This window comes from Rhinolophus sinicus, linkage group LG11 (assembly GCF_036562045.2).
Source record: "Rhinolophus sinicus isolate RSC01 linkage group LG11, ASM3656204v1, whole genome shotgun sequence".
Lineage (NCBI taxonomy): Eukaryota > Metazoa > Chordata > Mammalia > Chiroptera > Rhinolophidae > Rhinolophus > Rhinolophus sinicus.
Genome location: NC_133760.1, coordinates 17,121,562 through 17,144,440, shown reverse-complemented (window position 1 = coordinate 17,144,440; position 22,879 = coordinate 17,121,562). Strand labels below are relative to the sequence as shown.

General features: G+C 58.8%; 1 protein-coding gene across 4 annotated transcripts in view; it reads right to left on the bottom strand.

The window, feature by feature from the left end:
* The window catches only part of PIEZO1 (piezo type mechanosensitive ion channel component 1 (Er blood group)), a 65,255-nt gene that overhangs the window by 12,296 nt on the left and 30,080 nt on the right, over positions 1–22,879 (bottom strand). For all 4 annotated transcript variants that reach the window (XM_074314451.1, XM_074314453.1, XM_074314454.1 and 1 more), the window contains exons 2-22: positions 21,586–21,681; positions 14,756–14,878; positions 13,683–13,725; positions 13,429–13,567; positions 10,190–10,358; positions 9,827–10,040; positions 9,549–9,720; positions 9,322–9,435; positions 9,148–9,241; positions 8,336–8,436; positions 7,540–7,800; positions 6,844–6,955; positions 6,585–6,763; positions 6,357–6,505; positions 6,029–6,211; positions 5,509–5,618; positions 5,225–5,379; positions 4,918–5,094; positions 4,198–4,323; positions 3,886–4,086; positions 3,131–3,335 (exon numbers count right to left, since the gene is read on the bottom strand). In XM_074314451.1, the coding sequence (XP_074170552.1) occupies positions 3,131–3,335; positions 3,886–4,086; positions 4,198–4,323; positions 4,918–5,094; positions 5,225–5,379; positions 5,509–5,618; positions 6,029–6,211; positions 6,357–6,505; positions 6,585–6,763; positions 6,844–6,955; positions 7,540–7,800; positions 8,336–8,436; positions 9,148–9,241; positions 9,322–9,435; positions 9,549–9,720; positions 9,827–10,040; positions 10,190–10,358; positions 13,429–13,567; positions 13,683–13,725; positions 14,756–14,878; positions 21,586–21,681 (3,123 nt within the window). The remainder of the gene's footprint in view (positions 1–3,130; positions 3,336–3,885; positions 4,087–4,197; positions 4,324–4,917; positions 5,095–5,224; positions 5,380–5,508; positions 5,619–6,028; positions 6,212–6,356; positions 6,506–6,584; positions 6,764–6,843; positions 6,956–7,539; positions 7,801–8,335; positions 8,437–9,147; positions 9,242–9,321; positions 9,436–9,548; positions 9,721–9,826; positions 10,041–10,189; positions 10,359–13,428; positions 13,568–13,682; positions 13,726–14,755; positions 14,879–21,585; positions 21,682–22,879) is intronic.

The following is a 22,879-nucleotide window of genomic DNA, read 5'->3' as shown; positions in this document are numbered from 1 at the left end:
GTGTCAACATAGATACACCTTAAATGCTACAAAGAAGCCAGACCCAAAAGCAACACGTACAATTCCATTTGTATAACATTCTGGAAAAGACAAAACTCTAGGGATAGGAAACGTCAGTGGTTCCCCAGGAATGGGGTGGGTGGGGGCAGGCTGACTGCAGCGGAACAAACCCCAAAGAGCTCCCCGGGCCAACGTTGGGACGGTGTAAACAACAAAGCCAACAGTGAAAGAATAACCTCCGGAATCTGTACAGATATAAGTAAACAACTAAACAAATAACAGGGAGAAGGAGTAGCACTTCTCCACAGAGCGGGCCAGTTATTAACTATAGAAGAAACGGAAATAGAACGTCACTGTTAGAAACCAAATTAATTCCTGGGGCAGGATCCACCAGTGGATGCTAAAATTAGTGGGTGAAAGCTTACGGAGAAATAAGACATTTGCAAAGTTTTAGGTTTCTCCCTCCAACTAAATATGTATTAATCACAAGGAAGAAAATACTAGCTTCACAGTAGAGAAACCCTGAAGACAGCACTGTAACCAAGAGATGAAGGGAACTGTTAACTGCGATGAGACACACTGGCCCCATATGATGCACTGAGGTCGACATTTCACAACCATAATATTCCTGCCAAAAGTGTGTAACCTGGTCTAATGAAGAAACACGCTCAGGCGGTTGGAGCTCCGTGCTCTTAACTCTGAAGGCTGCCAGTTCGATTCCCACATGGGCCAGTGGGCTCTCAACCACAAGGTTGCCAGTTCAATTCCTCGAGTCCCGCAAGGGATGGTGGGCAGCGCCCCCTGCAACTAAGATTGAACACGGCACCTTGAGCTGAGCTGCCACTGAGCTCCCAGATGGCTCTGTTGGTTGGAATGCATCCTCTCAACCACAGGATTGCTGGTTCGACTCCCGCAAGGGATGGTGGGCTGTGCCCCCTGCATCTAACAACAGCAACTGGACCTGGAGCTGAGCTGCGCCCTCCACAACTAAGACTGAAAGGACAACAATTTGAAGCTGAACGGCACCCTCCACAACTAAGATTGAAAGGACAACTTGACTTGGAAAAAAAAAATAAAACACCAAACAATTCCAGATAGAGGGACATTCTACAAAATACCGTGTTTCCCCGAAAATAAGACCTAACTGGACCATCAGCTCTAATGAGTCTTTTGGAGCAAAAATTAATATAAGACCCAGTATTATTATTTTATATTATATTATTATAGACCCGGTCTTATAGGAAAATAAGGCTGGGTTTTATATTATATTATGGTGAAATAAAACCGAACCTTATATTAATTTTTGCTCCAAAAGACGCATTAGAGCTGATGGCCTGGCTAGGTCTTATTTTCGGGGAAACACGGTAACAGCCCAGTGTTCCTCAAAAATTTTAAGGTCATGAAAGATGAAGAAAGGCAGAGGAGACAGCATGATGAACTGCACTGTGGGATCTGCGTGGGGTCCTATGACAGAAAGTGGGTGGCAGTGGCCAAGCAGGGTGGCTGCATGCGGTCTGTGGTTCCATTAGTAGTTGGTGGCATGGTATCCATGTTCATCTCAGTTTTGGTCACTGTACCGGGTTACATCAGAGGCTAACAGCAGGGAAACTGGGTGAAGGACATTTGAGAACTCTGCTTCTCAACTCCTGTAAGTCTACATAAAAAGTTAAAAAACAAAACCAAACAAAAAAGGAACGAAGTGCTGATACACATCGACACAGGAGAGCCTCGAACGTGTTCTGCTGCAAAAAGCCAGACTCAAAGGTGACATGCTCTGAGTCCATTTTTAAGGCGTTCTGGAAAAAGCAGTTAGAAGTGGTCGGATCAGTGGTTGTGGGCAGGGGGTGGGGGCTGGAACACTTCTGTGACTGACTGGTAGTGGACCTATGAGTGCACGTGTCAAAACTCACAGAACTGTATGCTACAGAGGATGGGGGTGGTGGTTTACTGGGTGTGAACAGAGCCTCAGTGAACCTGACTTTCAAAGGCAGTGGGGGAGCACATCGAAAGCACCGGCTTGAAGGACCTGCATGGCATACCTCTGAGGTGCTCCGAATGGAAAGGGAATGACAGGAATGGGTTATATGTAACACATTTTAAAAAGAACTGTGATCTGCTGACAATAAGAAACAGACATAGGAAGGGTGAGAAATCAAACCTCTGTCCACGAAAAAGCCAACTAATTAATGTACCAGCAATAACAGTAATGAAGACGTCCGTTTTACAAAGTTCCACCATGGCCGACTCAGGAGAGTCAATGGACGAGGACACCACCCATGTCAATGGCGAAAGGTAGAGCGGCTGCCCCTCCACAGGGTGGGCTGGGGACCCCCGAATAGGACAGACAACCGACTGGACTCCCGGTCATGGGCCGCCAAGCACAGCACCACTGAATGCCATCTACACACATGGGAGCAACCCAGCAAATACACACTAGGAGCTTTCTGCAAGCCCACTGCCCTGACTAGGAAAACTTCACAAGAGTCAGAGGTTGAGACAGTCCAGACCAAAGGAGACAAGAGAAGAGGATGGCCAAATGCAAAGGTCAGATCCTGCATTAAAGCAAACAGCCACCAAGGAGAGGGCCGTGAGGATGGGGCACTGAGTACGGACGCACATCAGACCAGCATATTGCCCAGGGATGGACAGCTGTGCGTGGTCATGTCCTGGGGTACAGAGGGTGCCGACCCTCAGGCGGTATTGGGCGTGGAACTCCTCCAGGGACTCTCATGCACCAAGGAAGAGTGTACAACTCTTCCTTGCACTATTCTCCCAAATGCTCTGATTGTTTGAAAGTTTTCAAAATAGAATGTTGGGCAAAAAAAAGGTGGCAGTGGATACCGGGAGTCCAGCCAGGGGCCAACAGCCCCCCACCGAAAGATGGCATGGCTGTAGCCGGCCGGGTTCATGGAAGCAACACCAGGGGCCCCTGGGTGGCGCTGGGGGCTGAGCAGGGATGGACGCGAGGAAGCCAGGCTGTGCACTGGGGAGGGAGGCTGAGGCCAACTCCAGGTGCTGGAGGAGCCCATGGCAGGTAGGAAACACCGCTGTGCACTCTCGTATGGCCATAGCCACGCAGACCGTCTCACTCAGCGCTCACGCCCCTGCCCACAGCCCGCGCCCTGCTCACCGATGCACAGGGCTGGGGGGATACCCAGGCACAGCAGGTACTGGTAAAGCAGGAAGAGCGTCAGGAAGAGGCAGTAGTTGGGCCAGAGATGGGCGATGGCCCTGCGGCGCCGGCGGGTGAGGATGGCCACCAGCCAGCAGCCGTGCAGGATGACCATGAAGTTCATGCGCTGCCCGATCACATTCACAGCCATCAGGAAGCAGATCTGGGGGCAGCAGAAGGGGAAGGAGGAAATGAGAATGGGAGATGGAGGGAGCTGGTGGAAGGGACCTTCTTGGTCCTGCCTGCAGGCAGCGTCAGGCCCCGCGGGCTGGCTCTGAGGGCCACAGGCAGCACGGGGTGGTGGGGCAGGCTGGGAGCTGAGCATACACTGCCTGGAAGCAGTAGGGTGTTGTGCACAGAGTGGGGGCCTGCAGCGCAAGCTCATGGCAGCTCACACCGCCCTCCTGGAGGGCTGGAGAGGCTGGACATGTCTCCACCTTGCAGGGGGGAAATCGAGGCTAGGGGGCCTCTGGGGCAGACTGGAGACTCTGACCCAGTCTCCAGCCTGAGTCCTGGCCCCCTGCCCTCATTCTACAGGCCAACCTTGCCTGGGAGAACCCAGCACGCTTGGTAAACTGCCCCCGTGTCCCCAGGTGGCCCCCGTGGGTCTGCACATTGCAGATGCTCGGCCAAGGCCCCACACAAGGCGGAACAGACGCCCCGTGGCTGAGCCCCGCCTGGGGAAGTGGGTGAGGGTTGATGCCCAGCCTCACCTCCAGCCCAAATTTGTAGAAGAAGAAGTTGACGAAGTACTTGATGCAGCTGAGCAGGTCCCGGTCCAGCTGCTGGCGGGTGCCATCGATGCAGACGGCCTGGGCGGGCAGTGGGGCCAGCTGGTACTGCCGGCGGTGGTGTTCTTGGCGCCGGTACACAATGGCCTCAAACACCAGCAGCAGCAGGATCTGCAGGTGGTTCTGGGGGGGGGGGGACAGTTAGGCCCCTCCAGCTCCTGCCCCCCCCAGGGTCCCCCAGGCCCCCCTAAGGCCCAAGCCCCCTTGTCCCCGCCCCCTTACCCCTGCCCTCACCTGGATGTAGCCGAGGTTGGGGAAGCCCTTCCGCACGCCGAACCAGTTGGCTGGGTCGACAGGCCCTCGGTACAGCAAAGACTGGTTGATCTCCGTCTTCTGTAGGTTGGTGCTATTGGGGAGGGGCTGGGGGACGGAGCCACATCAGCACCTGCTCCCTGGCTGGTAACTGGACACTGACCCCTGAGACCACTGGCCCTGCCTTGGGCCCCTGCTCCAACCACAGCTCTGGGAACATGTCAGGGCCAGACCACAGCTGCCCCCAGCCAGGGATATGGGGGTGCTGTCAGACTCCAAACCACCTTAATAAAGAAGGGGACAGGGTGACTGGGGATGGGGAAGCTTCAGGCTGGTGCCGAGGGGAAGTAAAGAGAAAACTCTGGGTAGAGGCTGCTCTGAACGGCCTCTCCCCTCCCAGGCCTGGCTGAGGCTCCCCCACTTCACTCCAGAAGACATCTGGCCTTGGTGCCCCTTCACGCCATGACCTGTATCTCATTAGGGAGTCAGCGAATCAAGATCCTTCTCTAACCCAGACACTTTGGCATGGGGAGTGGGTCCTCCATAGACCAGATGGAAGGACACCTCCTCCAGGAAGTCCCTGGCCCTGAGGACGTCCCTCTGCATCCGTCCCTCACCACCCTGAGTTGAAGCAGGAGCCCCTTGGCACCCGAGGTGCAGGAGACTTGCGAGGCTCAGGGCCGCGGTACCCGGCGGCTGTACCTCGGTGCAGTTGCTGGAGTACTCGTTGGGGCTGACGACCTTAAGCTGGTAGAGCATCTTGCACACGATAATGATGCAGGTCCATACAGTGGACAGGCAGGAGGCCATGGGCCGGAAACGAGGGTAAGGCAGGGCGAAGGCCCAGAGCACGACCAGCAGGAGGTTCATCACAGACACCTGGCGGCAGGTGGGACAAACAGGGCTGAGCCCGGCAGGCAGGGCAGCTCGCTCCCCTGTGGGCTCTGAGATGCAGGGATGTGCCCTGAGTGATCAGTGCAGACGAGGAAGGGGTGCACCCCACTCTCACCTCATTTAGGGCCACCCAGACGGTGTACAGGGCCACCAGCTTGAAGATGTGCAGTTCCAGCAGACGCCGCACAAACACCTGCACGCGGGTGAGGACGTTCGAGAAACTGGCAGACAGGTCCATAAGTCGTTCGGCCACCAGGCCCCACTTGTTGGCTGTGACCGTGGGGGGACAGGCAGTGAGAAGGGGACGGGGACACTGGGCCTCACAGGGGGTCCAGTGGCCCGACTCCTCAGCACACCCCACGCACTTCTTGGGGGCTGCACTCCACCCCTCTGACTTACCTTCCGGGGCCTGTGTGGCCTGTTGGCAGCCAGCCATGCCCAGCCCCTCGTCCCTGGGGGCCTCCTCCTGCTGCTGCTGTAATAGTGGGGTCTCGCTCATTGCATCCTGCCTAGGACAGGGCCCCAAAGTGTCACTTCCTAGCTGTGCTCCTGCCCTCCTGGGGCTGACACAAGACCCTGCCTGCCCCTCCCCTGGCCTCTGCTTGGTGACCGTGTTGTGTGTGCTGCAGCTGCTAGGTCAGAGCCTGTGGCCCAGCGGACATTCTACCCGACGCCCCACCCCGGTCAGAAAAAACGCCCAGCACCTGAGGCATCTGAAGGTGGTGGCTGAGGCCTTCAAGCTGTCCTGGGTCCTCCCATCTGAATCCCACCAGCCTCCTTTCCCCTCCCAAACAAGGCCCTTCTCTGTTCAAGGGGGGTTAACACTCTGTAGACCCCTACACCCCCAGCCCCAGCCCCCATGAGTTGAGACCCAAGTTCCTGCTCCTCAGAGGCAATGGTAGCGGAGGTGGGTCCACACCTGTGAGTGCAGCGCAGGCGGCTGGCGCCAGGCAGGGGGATGTGCTCCAGGTCGGTGAGCTGCATGAAGGGCTGGTGGAAGTAGTGCAGCTGCAGGATGCAGGCGAGCAGGAAGAAGCCAGGGATGAGGATGCTGGAGAAGAGCTCGGACACGCTGAACTGCTCCAGGCCCAGGTCCCCGAGCCTGGGGAGGGGTGGCCATCAGCACTGCCCGGCCCCTGGGGTCCATGATGCAGAGCCTCGGGCCCAAGGAGGTGACTTGGCCCATGCCATGCCAGCACCTCGCCTGCCCACTTGCCCGCCTGCCCGTCTGCCTGTCCTCAACTCACTGCTCGTCAGTGAAGCCGGTCAGATTGCGCCAGTACATGGGGAAGTCCTGGAACTGGAAGGTGTACACAGCGATGAGCACCAGCATGGTGTAGGCCACCACCAGCCACCAGAACATCTTGAGCAGCTTCCTCCACAAGCTGTAGTAGACCTGCAAGGACAGGTGTGTGAGGGCCCCCTGTGGTGAGGCCCGGCCGCAGGAGGGTCCCAGCCTGTCCGCCCCCAGAGACCTGGAAGAGGGTGAGGCACAGCAGGAAGAGGAACATGTAGACGATCTTGTAGACAACCAGGCGGCCGGCAAAGCTGACCACGATGAACATGCCGGCGCACACGTAGATCCAGTACTTGGCGTAGATGCCCGTGACCAGCTCCCCCAGGTTCTGGAACAGCGTCCGCATCCTCGTGGGCTCTGCGGGCCAAGCCAGGGCATGGGGGTGTGACTTGAGGACCAGGCAGGAGGGGGCTGATCCAACGGCCCCGTCCGCTCACCTGTGTCTGCCACGGTGACCTCCATCAGTGCAGACGGCACCTTCTTCCTCCTCAGCAGCTTCTCTTTGACAAACTGGCGCAGCAGGAGCCAGAAGGTCAGGGTGTACAGCAACTGGGGTGGGGTGGGGCGGCATCACTGAGGGCCTGGAAGCCTGGCACCATTCCAAAGCCAGGGTCCAGCCCAAGAAGATGTGGGTGGGGGAGAGACCCTCAGCAGGGAGGCGGCCAGCCAGGCCCCCTGCAGTCACAAGCTCACCCTGTCACATACACACCTGCACACAAGTGCACGCATGTGCACAGACAGGCTCATATATCTGTACACGTTCACAGCCACAGGCTCACATATATGTGTACACACAGGTTCACGTTTGTACACACATCTGCATATACATGCATGCACATGGGTTCACACGTCTCACCCGGTGAGACCCAGGGACAGCATGTAACACTAAGGGAACCTGTCAGGGAGATGGGAACAGTGCCCGCTATGACACAAGATCATCATTCATCCACTCAAGCCAGTACTCTAGGCTGGCCGGTGGGGACCCTGTGGTGACCACTACACACGGGCCTGCCCCTCCGGAGCTCCTACTCCACTGGGTGATGAACAGAATGTCACTGTCACGGGTCCTCATGCAGAAACCCAAGGCACCAGCACACACTCACAGGCAGCACCTTGGGGTGGGGGGCACTCACCATGGCACCCAGGTCCAGGCAGGGGTAGCGGGTGTGCTCCAGCCCCAGCTGGCGCAGGCTGACAGGACCCAGGGTGGTGGGCAGCTCAGCACGCAGGTCCATGGCCCACACGTAGCGCAGGCCGCACAGGGCCAGCCCGTAGAGCAGGATGAAGGGCGAGCACAACATGGCCAGCTGGTGGCGGCTGCGCACAGTCCAGATGAGGCAGGCCCAGAGCAGCAGCACGAACGTCAGCCAGCTGTGGTAAGTGATGCTCCACACCTGGATGGCAGGGGCTGGTGGGCAGGCTGCACAGCCTACCCAGCCCAGCCCAGCCCGGCTCCCCCAGAAGGCTGACGAGGCGGGGCCCCCAGGGGGGTGTCACAACAGGAAGGCAAACACGCCCATCAGCCTGGAGCACAGCGGCACAGGACACGCCCCCACGCCACATGCATGCACATATGCTCATGCACACACACACATTCTACATGCACACAAATGCATACGCATACACATACACACTCACATGCACACATGTTCACGTACAATTCTCACACATACACACTCGTTCACACACACACACATGCATGTACATGTTCACACAGTCATGTATATGCATGCTCACAGTCATGTGTACCCACACACACACACTCGTTTACACACACAGCTGTGGGCTGGCCAGGGTGGCTCTTGGCTCAGCAGCTCCATCCATTTCTGGTGAGGAGGCACTAGGCTATAAAACATGGGCCTCCACCCGCCTCCCAGTACATGTGAGGGATCCTGTGGGAAGGGTCCGCCCAGGCCTGCTGCTCCTTACCATCATGGCGATGAGGGCACACACATAGCTCTGGTCCATGATGAGGTGGCCCAGGCCATTCAGTGGAGACGTCTCTCTTGGCCTAGCCAGCCTGGGGTGCACTACAGGGTGGGGGCAGGGGTCACCCGGGAAGCTCCGACATCAATACGCCAGAGCCCCTCACCCACACCTGATTTTGACCTAAAATGGGGCAGCAGCCCAACAGGAGGAGGGAGCTGCTCGAAAGACAGCACTTGGTGGGCTCTGGGGGCACAAAAGGCAGGCCCCTGACTGACTCTGCTCCCAACTGCCACACGACCCTGGGCAGTCCTCACCCCTCTCCAGGCCTTGGTTTCCAAGGCTCTGAAGAGACAGAATGGACAAGATGGCCCTGACCCACTCCCAGCTCTGTGGACATGCAAGGGCCTAGGGCATCAGCTCCCGAGGCCAGCGATTCAGCTTCTGCTTTGTGCAGGGGCAATTCACAAACTAGAAATCAAGGCTCAAGGCAAAGGAAAAGATCACACATAGGGATGCTGCTGTGCAAAGCTCCCAGGCCGGCATCGCCTGTGCAAACCTCCCAGCCACCCTGGGCCTAGGGGCCAGCCCAAGGCAAGCAGTCAAGTCCTCTGGGAACTGGGAGGCAGGCAGGGAGATGAGAAACTTGGGGTCCCCTTCACCACCCACAGTGTCTCGGGGTCTATCAGCAACATGGCCCCAGGTGGGCACAACTGGAGAGGTCAACACGGCAAGACCACTCAATGGCCACCAGGGGACAGCACCAGTGTGCCCAAGGAGGTGTCCCTGAGCTGCCTTGGGCATGTCCTACTCACCGGGGCGCTGCTGCACGGGGCTGTGGCTACTCAGGTCATGCACGATGCAGTTGTCAACTTCAGGGTCAAGCCCAAGGGGCATGGGTGTCATGGGCTGAGAAGCGAGTTAAGACCCAGTGAGCTAAGCCCACAGGCTGGGGATCCAGGCCCCACCACTCAGACTGGAATTCTCACCTGAGCAGCGCCCTCCTCCTTAGTGGCTGCAGCCTTGGCTTGGTCCTGGGGCCACTGGTCCACTTCCATCAGTTCCACCTCCCTCTCCTGGTCACCCCCCGCTGCCTCCTTTATCTGCAGAGACCAAAGCAGAGCTCAGTTTCCCACCCCATCCATGGGCCATGGCCTGAAGGGTGCTGGGGTGGGAATGTGAGGACAGAGGAGAGGAGCTGGCCGTGGGCACCCACCTGGTCTGGCGGGTGGTGTGTGCGGAGCTTCAGGAGTGAGGTCACAGTATAGTACAGGAGCAGCAGGATGCCAGGCCCCACGTACACAGGCCAGTCGTGGCTGGTGTTGAGGACCAGTGCATTGGAACTGGAGCAGTTGGTGCGGGTCACGAAGTCCTTAAGACCAAAAACCCTGCACAGAGAAGGCATGGCACTGACCTCTGGCCAAGGTTGGGGGGCAGTTGGGCAGGTCCAGGATGAGGGGACAGAGTGGGACCTGTGCGGTGGCGAGCCCTCACCTGGCCCAGATGCTGGCAGGTGGGAGCACGTCCTGGGCGAAGGGCATCTGGTAGCAGTACAGACAGATGAGATGGCCAGCGCCAAAGCATCCCACCATGACACACAGTGCGCTGAAGCCCATGGGGCTGATGGGAAAGTGGCAGGCCCACCAGGTGCAGATGGCCAGGAAGACCAGGAAGTAGACGCTGGAGAAGGCTGAGGGGTGAGCGATGCCTGCAGGACCGGACAGAGGCACGCAGGGTTATGCCTAGCCGGGCTGTGTGACTTCCATCTCATTGGTCAGCAGGGAGTTTGGCAGATGCCAAAAGCCCTCCCAGTGTGACGGTCAGTGCCAGGATCCCCGCTCTTGACCCAGTGGGTACCTGCCAGCGCGAGCAGCACTATGGCTAGGGTCCGCCCAGCGGCCACTAGCAGCCAGTGAGCTGTGATCCGGAACCGGGTGGCCAGCCGCGACCTCCGCTTGGGGGCCAGCGCAGGGGCTCCCTGCAGCCCCACTGGGGAGCCAGTGTCCACTTCCCTGTCATCATCGTCCTGCCAAGGTCACAGGGAGGGATGGAGGTCAGGGGCACAGTACTCAAGCCACAAGGGAGGGAGACGTACTGCTCCTCCAAGGGCCAACAGGCTGCCAGCCCATGTGTGGACCTGGACCACCCTCTGTGCCCAAGGTCGGCCCACCATCTTCCCACTGCCTCTCTCAAGTTCAGTCCTGCAGGCCTTCCTGGAGGCAGCCCACTCTGGCCCCAAAATGCTCCTGCCAATCCCTGGCCCAATGACTGACATTGAACTATTCTGGGACCCCTGAAGGGCCTCTTCTTTATCTCCCCATCTAGACCTGGGGCCCCCCTGAGAACAGGCAGTTCCCACAGTTTCCTGCATATTCCTGAAGCCCCTGGTCCTGTTTAGTTGGGCTCCTGAGAGGGCCTAAGTAAGGATTTTTAGGAAAAAGGAAAGCAGTACACGCACATGTGTGCACTTCATTTCACAGTTTACAAAGCACCTTCAGACCGCTACACTTGGTTCCTCAGGCTGAAGCAGCAGTTTCCTTATCAGTAAAAAAGCAGAAGCTTGGAAGGGACTCCAGATTACATGGCTGTTTGCACCCTGTTCCCTCTCTGCTGCCCATGGGGCCTCTGGAAAGTGAGGGGCAGGCCCTGAGGGGCACAGCCAGGTGCCCCTGGCCAGCTCTCTGGAAGCCAAGCCTCAAGAGGGGTGGAGGTAGCAGGCTACCTGGGAGGAAACAGGATGGCCCTTCCAGCCTCCCCTGCTTCCCCAGCCCTACCTTAAGATTTCCCAGAATGCAGCTGTTTCCTGGACATCAAGGAGAGCCAGGGTGAGGCAGAAAGAACACGAACTCTGCATCAGATGCCCGGTCCCTTCCCTGGGTCCCCATCTGTAAAATGGGAGCCCTGCCTGTGCCTTTCCCGGAGGTTGAGGCAGCACTAGGTGTCTGGGGTAAGAGCACAGCTCTGGAGCTAGGTGACCTGGGCACAACCCAGCTCCAGGCTCCCGTCTGTGCAGCCTTGGGCAAGTCACCTAACCTCTCTGAGTCTGTTTCCCATCTGTCACATGCACGTAAGGACTGGACAGGAGAGATGAACCAGACAGGTCCTGCCCTCATAGAGCCTGTGGAGGTTGGGGAGGCCCCAGGGAGGTACAGTTGAGCTGTAGGGCAGGAGCAGGCCAAGGCAATGGGGCTACAGGATATCCAGGACCCAGGATATCACAGCAGGGCCCAGGCCCCTGAGGTCAGATTGTGTAACCAGGGTTCTCCCTTTAGACCCCGGAATGCAAGGAGTGCCCTAGCCAGCCCAGATGGAGGAGACGTCTGCTGGAAGGCACGGCAGCCAGGCCTGAGCTCACCCCCGCCCACAGCCTGGCCCAGGCCCTGGGAAAGCTTCTGAGAAGGCCTGTGAAAAATGACCATTTCTGGGAGTGAGAAAAACAGAGGCAGCTGCTGGGAGGAATGACAGGTGCTTGGGGGCCACACGTGGCGTCCAGCCCAACCAGTCCTGGCTCCAGCCCTGACTCGACTGGTCCCATAAGACATCAAGGGGAACGGGGCAGAGGTGTCCACTCGTCTCCTGACCTCCCACCGCAGCCCAGCTCACCCCCTCAGAGCGTGCACGTACACGGGTATGACAATCAGGACATGTGCAACTATATAATTATGTATACCACGCGTGCATGTGGCCCTGCCAGGTGGTGTTATGCACTGTTTGAGCTGCTCCTAGCTCTGAGCTTTAAAACTGGGCACCTCTGAAGGGCGACCCCACTGCCTTGTTCCGAGGTCTGTCCAGCGACACCCATCGCCCCTGAGTTGGCAGGATGACGCAAGCTCTATGCGTCTATGCCACTGAGGATACTCGGGTGAAGGTGACTTGTCCCAGTCGCCCAGCAGACCAGAGTCCAGCCCCAATGGGCAGCGTGGAGTGGAGGGCTGACCCCTCCTGCCCACCCACAGATTTCGGGAATAGTCCAACTGCTTCCCGGCAGAGCTGTTCCAGGAAGCCTTGGCTCTGCTAATGAGGAAACCAGAGGCAGACCTGGCCCATGCACCCACTGGTGCCCAAGCACCCCCGGGGGAAAGGAGGGGGACCTGAGGGCAGGCACGAGGGCAGTCCCAGCCCTGGCTCAACTTCCCACAAAGACCTGGAAAAGCTAATTGACCACCAGGACCCTATTTCCCCCTCTGAAATGGGGGTGCCAGCCTTGCCCTGTGGGACGGGCAGCAACCGTGGGGGAGCAGGCTGGCTCAGCTGCAGGCTAAGTCGTCCTGACCTGCTGTGGGAAACTGCCTGCCCTCTCTGGGTTCCTCTGTAGGTCAAGGCCCTCATGCCTTGCAAGCCTCAGATATGAGACAAAGGGACACTGGGGCTAGGGGCATGAGAGGGGCCTGTGGGCCCCAGGTGGCTCTCGTACTGGGACCTTTGGATGGGCCCAGCCCTGGAGACCGGGAGCTACTGGATGGAGGGCCCAGGTGGGCATGCGACTGCAGCCTTTGTGTGTGACAGAGGAGTGCCGACTCTTCGACTGAGGACATCGAAAGTTCGACGCTCACGCCTTGCCCCAGGGAAGACTTGGGACCCTCCAAGGACAGCGTCTCTGATTTAGTCTCTTGCTGCCTGTGAGCCTACACAGCCCATGTCTTTCTACAGCCCACTGATGCCACTGCAGGCGTGGCCTCTTACATGTCCATCCCTGTGTCCACAAGTCCTTCTGTCCCTAGGTCTCCTGACATCCGGCACAGGCCATCTTCCAGCACTGCTGACTCCCTACTGTCCTGTGACCACAAAGAATCTCCTCCAGGATGGTCTCTAAGGGCACAGATGCTGTCTGGGGTCCCTGCAGGTGGTCCCCCTGAGGGAACCCTGACAGAACCAGGTCTTAAAGGGATATGCTCTGCATTGCTAGTGTGTCCCCCTCCCATGGGACGTGCACCTTCTCTCCACTCTCGTGTCTTTTCTCTTCATAATTCGCACATATTGACTCTTAACACTAAAAACCCCACATTTGTTAAAAAAGTAAAATAGTCCTCAAGTAGCCAGGATGCAGCTCTAGAACGCCGCTCCTCCACACACACGCCCTGCCCACCGCAGCTCACCGGCTCTCGGGTGTACTGGCTCTGCCGGGTTTCCCGTGTGAGGCGCCCACAGAGGCCAAGGCACACGGCAGAGACCACCAGGATGCCCAGATCGGGGGCCACCAGCCGCACGGCACTGGGGATGTCCTTCAGGTCCAGCCTGTGATGGGCAGGAGAGCCCACTGGTTGGCCCAGGAAGGCAGATGCCAACGGAGGTGGGGCATGGAGTAGGAGCACCCCACTCATGGGCTCAGGAAATCCCCTGGGGGTCTTACCTCGTGACTCCCACAAGTCGGGAGAGGTTCTCCCAGTGGCTGCCTGTGGAGAAAGGCACACGGGAACTGGGTCAAGCGAGTGGGTCACAAACAACTCCCTCCTGTCACCAACAGGTCCTTGGAGCCCCAGAGTCATGGAACCCCTGGTCTCCAGGGCACCTGTTGCCAGTCTCTCAGATGCTCAAAAACACTGCCTTTACTGGTAGGGAAACTGAGGCCCAACCAGGAAAGGCAGGCAGATCGAAGGCCCATCAGTTTTGCCTGGCAGAACGGAATTCACAGCCCAGCTGGACAGTATGCAGCCTTCGCAGGGTCCAAGTGGCTCAGAGACTGAGCCAGGCTCTCACACCCGTCAGCCAGGGCCAGCTGCTCCTTGAGGGTCAGAGTGGGGAGGCCTGGTCTCAGAGCTGCCAGGACCAGTACATCAGCAAGGCACCTGACTTCCGTCCAGTTTCTAAACTACAGGAGGGACATGTTCATCATGGAATGAAACGGGAAGTCAGGTAGGGCACGCTTCCTGCCCACGTGGCTGAGTATGTGCCAGGTGGGAGCCTGGAGAACCTAGAAGTGGGAGACCCCGGCCAGGCGGGAGGATTGGGAGCGTAGGGCTCCCTCGTCTTGATGTCAATGGAGCTGGAGGGCTGGGTGCCAGCTGGAAATACCAGCCATGGGGTGAAAGGACGCAGGGCAGCGGGGCTGAGTCTCTAAGCCCCAGCATGCACTGGAGGACGATGCTGACAGAGAGAGAGGGGCCTAAGAAGAGGGCTGTCCCAAGAGCCAGACTCCAGCATCACCACACTGGTGCTCAGCCCAGCCCGACAGTCAGCCATTACTGGGGCACTTAACTGGAACCATCTCTGCTAGACAAATCGAAGGCCCTCAGGGGCAGCCCACATTAGGCAAAGCCTGGGTGAGGCAGAGCAGCCAACTTCCCTAAGGAGAACCGAGGTTCCTGCAGGGCTGTGGTGGCTCCCTCTCTCCCGTTTCCCCTCCAGCTAGCTCAAGAAGGCCAACAGCTCTCCCCCAGGCCTGCTGCCCCTAGGCACACCCTTCCCCACCCCTCGGTGACTCACAGTTCGAGCCCAGAAGTTGGTCCAGGCCAGGCACGGTGTGTAGGCATATCTGGAAGGTGAGGTGAGCTGCCAGGAAGAGGAGACTGAAGCACAACAGGGCTCGGAGGAGGCGGCCAGTGTGACCTGTAGGCAGAGCAGGAGGGGTGAGGCCGGCACACAGCCCTGGCTATCAGCCCTGGACACACACTGAGCATGTACATGGGATCCCGGGGGGCCACCAGCAGCTGATCTCATGCAGTGCTCTGTACCATCCCACTGACCAACCACGCACAGTAGCCCCACGAGTGGGTACTACATGACCCCTGATTTATAGACACAGAGAGCTGAAGTAACTTGCCCATAGACACAAAGCAGTGACTCAGCAGAGCACAGTACACCAGCTCGCATGCTCTCTGGGGGTATGGGGCAGTGGGGGACAGGAGCCAGCACTGGAAAGGCCCCTAGGCTTGAGGCAACACCTTCAGGTTTATTCACATGTCCAACAAGCATGTGTCACTCTGCGTGGCCCTGGCCACAGAGCACTGCTTCACCCGTGTGGACTGAAAACATGCATTGGGATTGGTAGGTGGAGTGGGGCAGGGCGGGGATCCGGGCTCTTTAAGAAAAGTGTGGCAAGCCTCACCCTCCTGGGGGGTATCATGGGGTTTCCAACGTGTGCACGGAAAGAGTCTCTGCGGAAAGGAAGGATGGCCACTGGCTGAGAGCCTCACAGGCCTTACTTCATCATCCTGGGGGCCCCACCTCATGGGGGGAGAAGCCAAGGTAGAGCTGAGCCCAGCAGCCCATGAGTGCAGGCAGGGGCAGCCCTGGATAAGGGCCCTCTCTTCGCCTGGAGCCTGGCAGGATGTGGCATTCATAACCATGTCTAGACCCTGCTCACTGGGAAGTAGGACTCAGCCCACCTGGCAAGGAGACGTTGGCTGCAGGGAGAGGCCTGGGCGGCTGTGGCCTATGGGCCGGGAGGACTCGGGGAGCCCTGGAGTAACCTCTGTCCTATGAGAAGGCGGGCAGCTCCCACTCTGTGCAGGGGCTGGGACCAGAGACCTCTGCTTGGTTCTGACTACTGCACTCTGAGCTCTGAATCCTGGGTTTAGGACACTGGCTGCAGACAGCTTCTTCCTCCAGTCCCTAGCTTTTTGGCAGGAGACATCAGGTCCTCACCCTTGCTGGCTGGCTGATTTGCTATTGACAACTTACAGAGCAGCTGAGCCCCTCTTTCAACTTCTTGGAGCTCAGGGACAGATGGGGTCATCAAACCAGCCCTCTTTCTGCTGCCCAGAAGAGGCTGGTAAGCTCAGGGCCCCTGTCCATTTTGTTCACTATTGTTCAGCATCATTATTTGTCAAATAGACTCAGAATTGGCCTGTCTCCCCTCCCCCAGTAGGTGATACTTCTGGAGTGACATGGGATCACCCACAGTGAAGGCTGAGTCCTTTATCCTTCACCCACCGTCTCGCCTGACTTTACCAAGGGAAGCCAGGCTCAGAGAGGGTTTCCCCTGAGCGGCCGAGAGAGGCCCCCAGACAGGATCTGGACAGCTTCTCGGCCTTGCTCATTTCTAGGTCCCTCCAAACCCTAACATTCTGACCCTTCGATTACAGCCTCTGACCTGTGGTAGGCAGGGGTGAGCAAGAGGGAGAGCAGGGTGGAGCTGTGGAAGAAACAGCACGCTGGTGGGAAGGAGAAATGGAAAATGAATGGGAGAGTCTGGCCCTGGGCCCTGGCTGGGCCCCTCTGCTCAGAGCCCCAGGCCAAGAGGAGGAAGAGGCCGCAGGCCTCCCCACAGGAGTACAGAGCTGGGCTGCCAGGGGGGCTCTGTGCAGGGCTCCGGGGGTGGGGGTGGGGGGAGAACCTTACAGGGGCTGGCCTGCACCTCTCCCCACCGGGAATTCACAGGAGCCACAGGGAGAGAAGGCAGAGCCTCCCCCTTGCCACTGCTCAGCCTCCCCTCTGTCCAGCTTGCCTGCACGGCCTTTCTCTTGCAGATCTAGGAAGTCCCAGTGGGTGACATGGTGGGAGGGTACCTGGTCAGAACCACCGCTGCCCCACTCTGTGGCCTCACCCTGCTCCCAAGCCACAGAGATGAAGGCTGGCTTCGATGGCACTACCAAGACTGATGGGTTACCCAGACACGCCAGGGCCTGCAAGTCAGGTAGGGACGCATCAGGGCGAAGGCCCCTTGGCAGGAAAGCAACCCGACCACCTACCTGGATCATGCCTGACAGCCTTCCCATCCAGCACCACTGTACATCCATCCGGCAGACATGTCACCACTTCCCATTGTCTTCCCCTCCCCTTCCGGGTTCGCTTCTCAGCTGGCAGCACAGTGTCCTGGACCCTGAGCCAGCACCAAGCCAAAGGGCCGGAGCCCTGGCTCTGTGGCTTTAGCTCCTCCTACCTGGCTAGAAGAGGCAGGGAGGGTCCAAGAGGCACCCCTGGGACGGGAAATGTGTGCCTGGAGCGATGCCCTGCTGAGGCAGGTGCTCCAACCTGGCCCTCTTCTCCGGGTGTGGCCGTGAACTGCCCATGTGCTTGCCAGCGCCCCCACCCCACCCCGTTACCCCCAGCCCTGAGCTCCTGATGCCTCCTTGGATGTCTGGTGGCTTCTTGAATTCCTCCACTTCTGGGGCTCTGCTGAGCCCTTGCTCCCCTCACGTGGTCAGCTCCTCCACCTCTTCTGGGGGTCTGACCTCTAAGGAGGGGGGTCTGGCCTGTCCTGTCCAGGGGAGGCCCTGCCTGGCACTCAACACACCACTTATGAAAGCTGGGATGCTCTCCTGCCTGCACAAACCCAACTGAGCTGGAAGCAGCCAGTCCCCTGGGAATTCACACGTGGGCAGCAGGAATGGGTGAGCCCAGAGGGCAGCCTTTGGCTGTGGGCAAGCAGGGGGCCAGGCAGGTAAGGGATTCTTGCATCTGCTCAGGAAGGATAAGGGGTGCGGCCGGGGCCATTAGAGGTGCTGGAAATAGGTCCCTGTGGACTCTGAGGTTCGGCCCTCAGTGCTGGGAGGAACGGGTACCATTAGTGGGCAGGGAAGAGGGAAGCTGGGGGGAAAAAGGAGGCGGGCATTGGACCATCCAATGCAGTTGCTGGAAGCACTACCTGCCCTCTCCACTGGGGACCTGAGTGTCATTCAACACTTGAGGATCACATGGGCAGGGAGCACTGTAGATGGACAAGGCCCTGAACTTGTGTGGCAGGTACACCTCACCTCTGTCCATGGCAGGGGAGGGGTGGGCATAGAAATCACCCATCCTGAAGGTGCTGGGTCCTCACTTAGGGTCTTCAGGTTTGGGCAAGAATCTCCAGAGAAACAGAAAGTAAGGCTGGGAGTCTATGGGTCCCAGAGGCACAGGAAGGGGTAGAGGGGTCCTCCCAAACGGGGGTTTGTAAAAGAGCATCTGTCTGACCCAGAGCAGGAGCCCTGAGTCTGAGTCCCCAGAATTGGCGTGGTGGACGCTCAACCTGCAAAGGCTCACAGCGTCTCCACCCTCGTCAGGGCCCTGATTCCTACGGGCCCCCTCCCAGCCAGTTCACAGCCAGATCCCCTGCCTGACGCCCTTGGTTTCCCCTTGAACCGTGGTCCATGAAGGCCCTGCTCATAGGGCTTCCGGGGTAGCCTAGGCCCCTTGCAGGTGTGGTGCCAACCTCGGGGCTGAGCTCCTGGGCTGTGATGAGCCTCCCCTCCCCCGACACATACAGCCTGGCAAGGGCCAAGCAGGGCCCATGGGGTGCACGTGGGTATTCCTGGAAGTGCTCTGAGAAGGGGCATCTTCCAGGTGTCTGAGGCCCCATCTCACCAAGGAGAGTGCGGGGGGTAGGGGGCAGGATGGGGACACGACAGGGACAGGGTGTAAACCTGTTGGGGGAGGGGGTGCATCATCTGCTCTGCTGAGAGCTGGGTGGGGGGAGTCTTCTGTTCACAGGCACGAGATCACACAATGCATTGTTTGGGCGAGGATGACGGGAATGACACCCAGGGGCCGCTCGTCTCCTCTCCCAGCAGATGTTAGGGATCCTCATGTGTGCTGCTTTGAGAAGTGGACCAGACAGGGCCCTGCCTGACAGGCCCTCCACCCTTCATGCAAGCACCTAAGTTAAAACAAAGCCCAGGTGCTGGCAGGGCAGCCTCTGGGTGGCGGGGTGTTGTTCTAAGGCAGAGATGGGCCTCCTTGAGTCCCTAAATGTTAATCAGGTCACTGGGAGCGGACCCCACAGTTTCCCTGCAGCTTCCGTTGCACCTCTGCCCTGTCCTTTGTGGGCACACGGCCCACGCCCACAGCCCTAGCCCCCAGCGCTGGGCAAAGTGACCAAGGAAGGAGCCGGAACTTCCCTGAGGAAACACTGAGGCAGGTATCTCCAGACTCCGCCTCTCCCTGCACAAGGAGCTGCACCCCAGCTCCCCTTCGGTCAGACTAACACCCATGTGGGGATGGGGCCAGGGGACAGTGCCCAAGGGGCCCCAGGCAGCATCTGACGTTCCACCAGATGCCAGAGCCAAGGCCTAGAGCTACACAACTCATGAACCCTTGGCCAAGCCCTCAGGCATGGGCAGGCCTCCCACTTTCCTCTTTCCTGCCCGTAAAAACCCAGTCTTCCTGTCTCTGCAGGGCCTCTGAGGCCAGCAGACGGACAGACAGAGGCCAGGAGGAAAGTCTTCCCACTGCCTCTCCCTCTGCACCCTCACCCTCCCCACTCCGGACGCCTGCCCTGGCCCTGGCCTGGCAGGAGCCTGCACTTCCTCCACTGCCGATCAGAGGAAAGTGTTTCCAGTCACATAAGGGGCGTGAAATATTTACGGGACAGCAGCTTTTAGCTGAGGGCCTGGGAACAGACAGAACTGGCTCCGTGCAAAGAAGAGGATGGCATGGGTGGTAGACTCTGCCCAGCAGGCCCTCCCCCAGGGTGGGGAGGGGAGGGGGGCCCAGCTGGCCTGAGCTGGGAGTCTTGGGTGGACAGCTGAGTCAGCCTGGGAGGGGTCTGGCCTAGTCCCCAGCAGCTCCTAGAATTGTGCCTGTGCTGGGCCCCCTTTCTTCTCTGCACCTGAACTCTCCATGTATTCCAAGACCAGTGCCCTCTGCAAACACCCCGAGCAAGGAGGCAGCATGATGGGGCAGTAAGAGCCAGTGTGACAGGCCAGGGAGGGGGTGACCTGTCCCCCTGTGGGAGGCAGAATGACCCCTCCCACAGCACATCCACACCCCAGTGCCTGGACCCCATGAATAAGTGTCCTTACACGGTGAAAGGGAATCAGATTGCCAATCAGTTGACCTTAAAACAGGGGCTGATCCTGGGTCCCTGCATGGACCCAGTGTTATCATAGGATCCTAATGGTGGGAGACGAGCAGGAGGGCCAGAGTCAGGGTGACGGGGGTGACACTTGACTGGCCATTGCCAGCCTGAATAATGGAGGGAGGAGCCTCAGGCCAAGAAGCAAGAAAAAGACGAGGAAACGTGTTCTCCCCTGGAGCCTCCAGGAAGAACCAGTCCTGTGACACCTGATTCTAGCCCCGGGAGACAGTGCAGGACTTCTGACCTCCAGACCTGAGAGAACAAACACGTGTGGTTCCAGCTCCTCAGTGCGGCAATTGTTTCAGCAGCCACAGGACACTCAGAGGTCCCCAAGGCCCCCGAGCAGCCAGTCTGCTGCAGCCAACACCTCCCAAGGGCAGTGGGCGTCTCCCTTCATGGTCTCAGCCAAACCCTCGGCCTGCCTGCTGGGTGACTTTTCACCCATCTCTGAAGGGTATTGGGGCTCATGCTGCCGGCAACCTGCTTCCCCAGGACCCTCGTTGAAGCCTGGGTGCCTCTCCTCACCCTCTGAAACCTAAGAGCCCTTCCCACCCGGGGACACAGGGCAGCCTTTGGGGATGGGTCCCTGGGCACTTGCCCTGACTGAAAAGCTGGGATAAAAATAGACACTGAAGTACCCAGAGAGCACAGCCCGGTCCCCATATGTAGGGGTGGGGCCCCTCCTGCCATCTGTCCCCATGTCATCCGCTGCAGCTCTGCATCTCCCTCCACAGGGGACGTGCTTGTGCTCTGCCTGCACTCGCCCTGTCCCTCTCCTACATGGGGTCCTGAGACGGGGCAATGGCCTGTCCACTCTCAGCCCCTCCCAGATGGGTCCACACTGTGAGCCCACTGTCCAGACCCTCCTGTGGGCATAGCCTCCCTGATGGGCTTTCCTACATCCGTCTGCGTGGTGGACACAGAAACCTGAGACAGAGCCCACACTCCAGGATCTCAGGACCTAGATGGAGACACTGTGTGTCCAACTACCTGAAGTACGAGGTAGCTAGAAGTAAACTGAGGCCCCACGGAGTGCCAGCAAACATGGGTGGAGCCTGACTCTATGGGGTGGGGGGCAGTGAAAGCCAATGCGGTGACTGAACTTAGAGGTTGGCTGGAGTCTTGCCAGGCAGAGAGGCTGCAGAGATGGTGCTGGAGCAGGGTAGGGGACGGGAGAGGGAGCTGGTGGGAAGACTGGCCAGCCCACAGCTCTGGGCCTGAGCCCATGACGGGGGGGATCACCCCAGGATCAGGGTAATCCATCCAACGACCCCCCATTTTCTTTAACATGCCCCTGAAATGTGGTCAGAAAAGAGATTCTGAGATCAGCAGAGATCTATGATGAAAATGAGACTTGGGACTGCTCAGCCTTTACCTATGACTGGTAAACCGCAGAGAAACTTCTTCGCTGCCCAGGGTTTCTGAGGAGCCCCCAACGCTTCCCTCCCCCTGGGTGCCTGGGCTGGGTGCACGCAGACAAAGAGCTCTGAACCCCGAGTCCCCCTCCTGCAGGCAGGAGCCACTGCCCGGCCCTTACCTTGGATGCTTTGCCGGGAGGGGCCCGCGAACCAGGGCAGCAGCAGCAGGAATAGCAGGTAGACCAGCGAGAGCGCGTTGGAGCGGAGCAGGCAGGCTGCAGGGGGAGACCCATGGTTAGCAGGGCTGCACGCAGGGGATGGCCAACCCCACGCCCCCACATTGCCCCCCTGGGACTAGCCCTCTGAATACCATCCCCCAAACATCACCCTCCCAGGACAATGCCCCCCAGGAAATCATCCCCCCACACTGCTTGTCACCCCTGCAAGGGTGCCTACCTCCCAGCATGGGGGAGCCATGGTGCTCAACACGTGACACATCACCTGTCACTTAGTCCAGACAACATGCTACATGCCACCTGTGCACATCCATGGCCACATTGTGTCCCCAGACAGGCCACCTTTGCAGCAGCCCCGCCCCTGTGGCTATGCCTTCCCCAGGACCTCACACGTCACACTGAGTGGAACTGCCCAGCATGGAGCATTTGGCCTGGCTCCTGCCTCTGACTCTGTGTCAGCAGCTGTTCCCGCCTTTCCTCTTATTAACTCAACACGTCTTTCCACCCTGTGGGTACTTTCCAGAGTCTCACCCTGTTTGACGCTATCTCGACAAAGTACAGCAGGGTGGCTGGGGGACCTCACTTGCCCCCCAGGAACTGTGTTATCAGAAGATGACATGGAGATGCTGCATGTTTGATGCAGAGCTCATCACAGGAACTGGGAACCCACTTAGTCTTTCCTGGGGTGCCCGAGAGGCACTGCATGCTGTCCAAGGGGGCCAGTAGCACATGGGCACCACTGGCGAGGCCCCAGGGCTGGAGCCACCTCTTCCCACCCCGCTTCTCATTCGCCGCTACTAGCAAGGTGGCCCAGGTTGACCCCAGCCCTGCCCACCCAGGCCCAGGATGACAGCACAGGACTCGGCAGGCAACAGTGCCCACCATGAATCTGTGCCCTCCTGGACAGCGCAGCTCCACAACCCAGACGTCTATGAGCAGAGGGAACTGACTCCTCTCCTTCCACTGAGAGGCATGGGATAAAAGCCAGCTCCAGAAGCTGTCTGCTGAGAGGGGAGCCTGTTGTCCTGCCTCCACTCTCTGCCCCTCAGACCCCCAATTGCAAGCCCTGAGCCCGGTCATGACTCAGACCTATCCCTAGGAGCTGTCTGGACTGCCAGGGCTGAGACTGACGGGCTTGGCTGTGGACATGGCTCCACAGACCATGTCTCCTGGGAGAGGCGACAGGGCCAGGTGGGGTGTGCTAAAAATAGGCCAGGTCCAGGTCATCTCCTCTGGG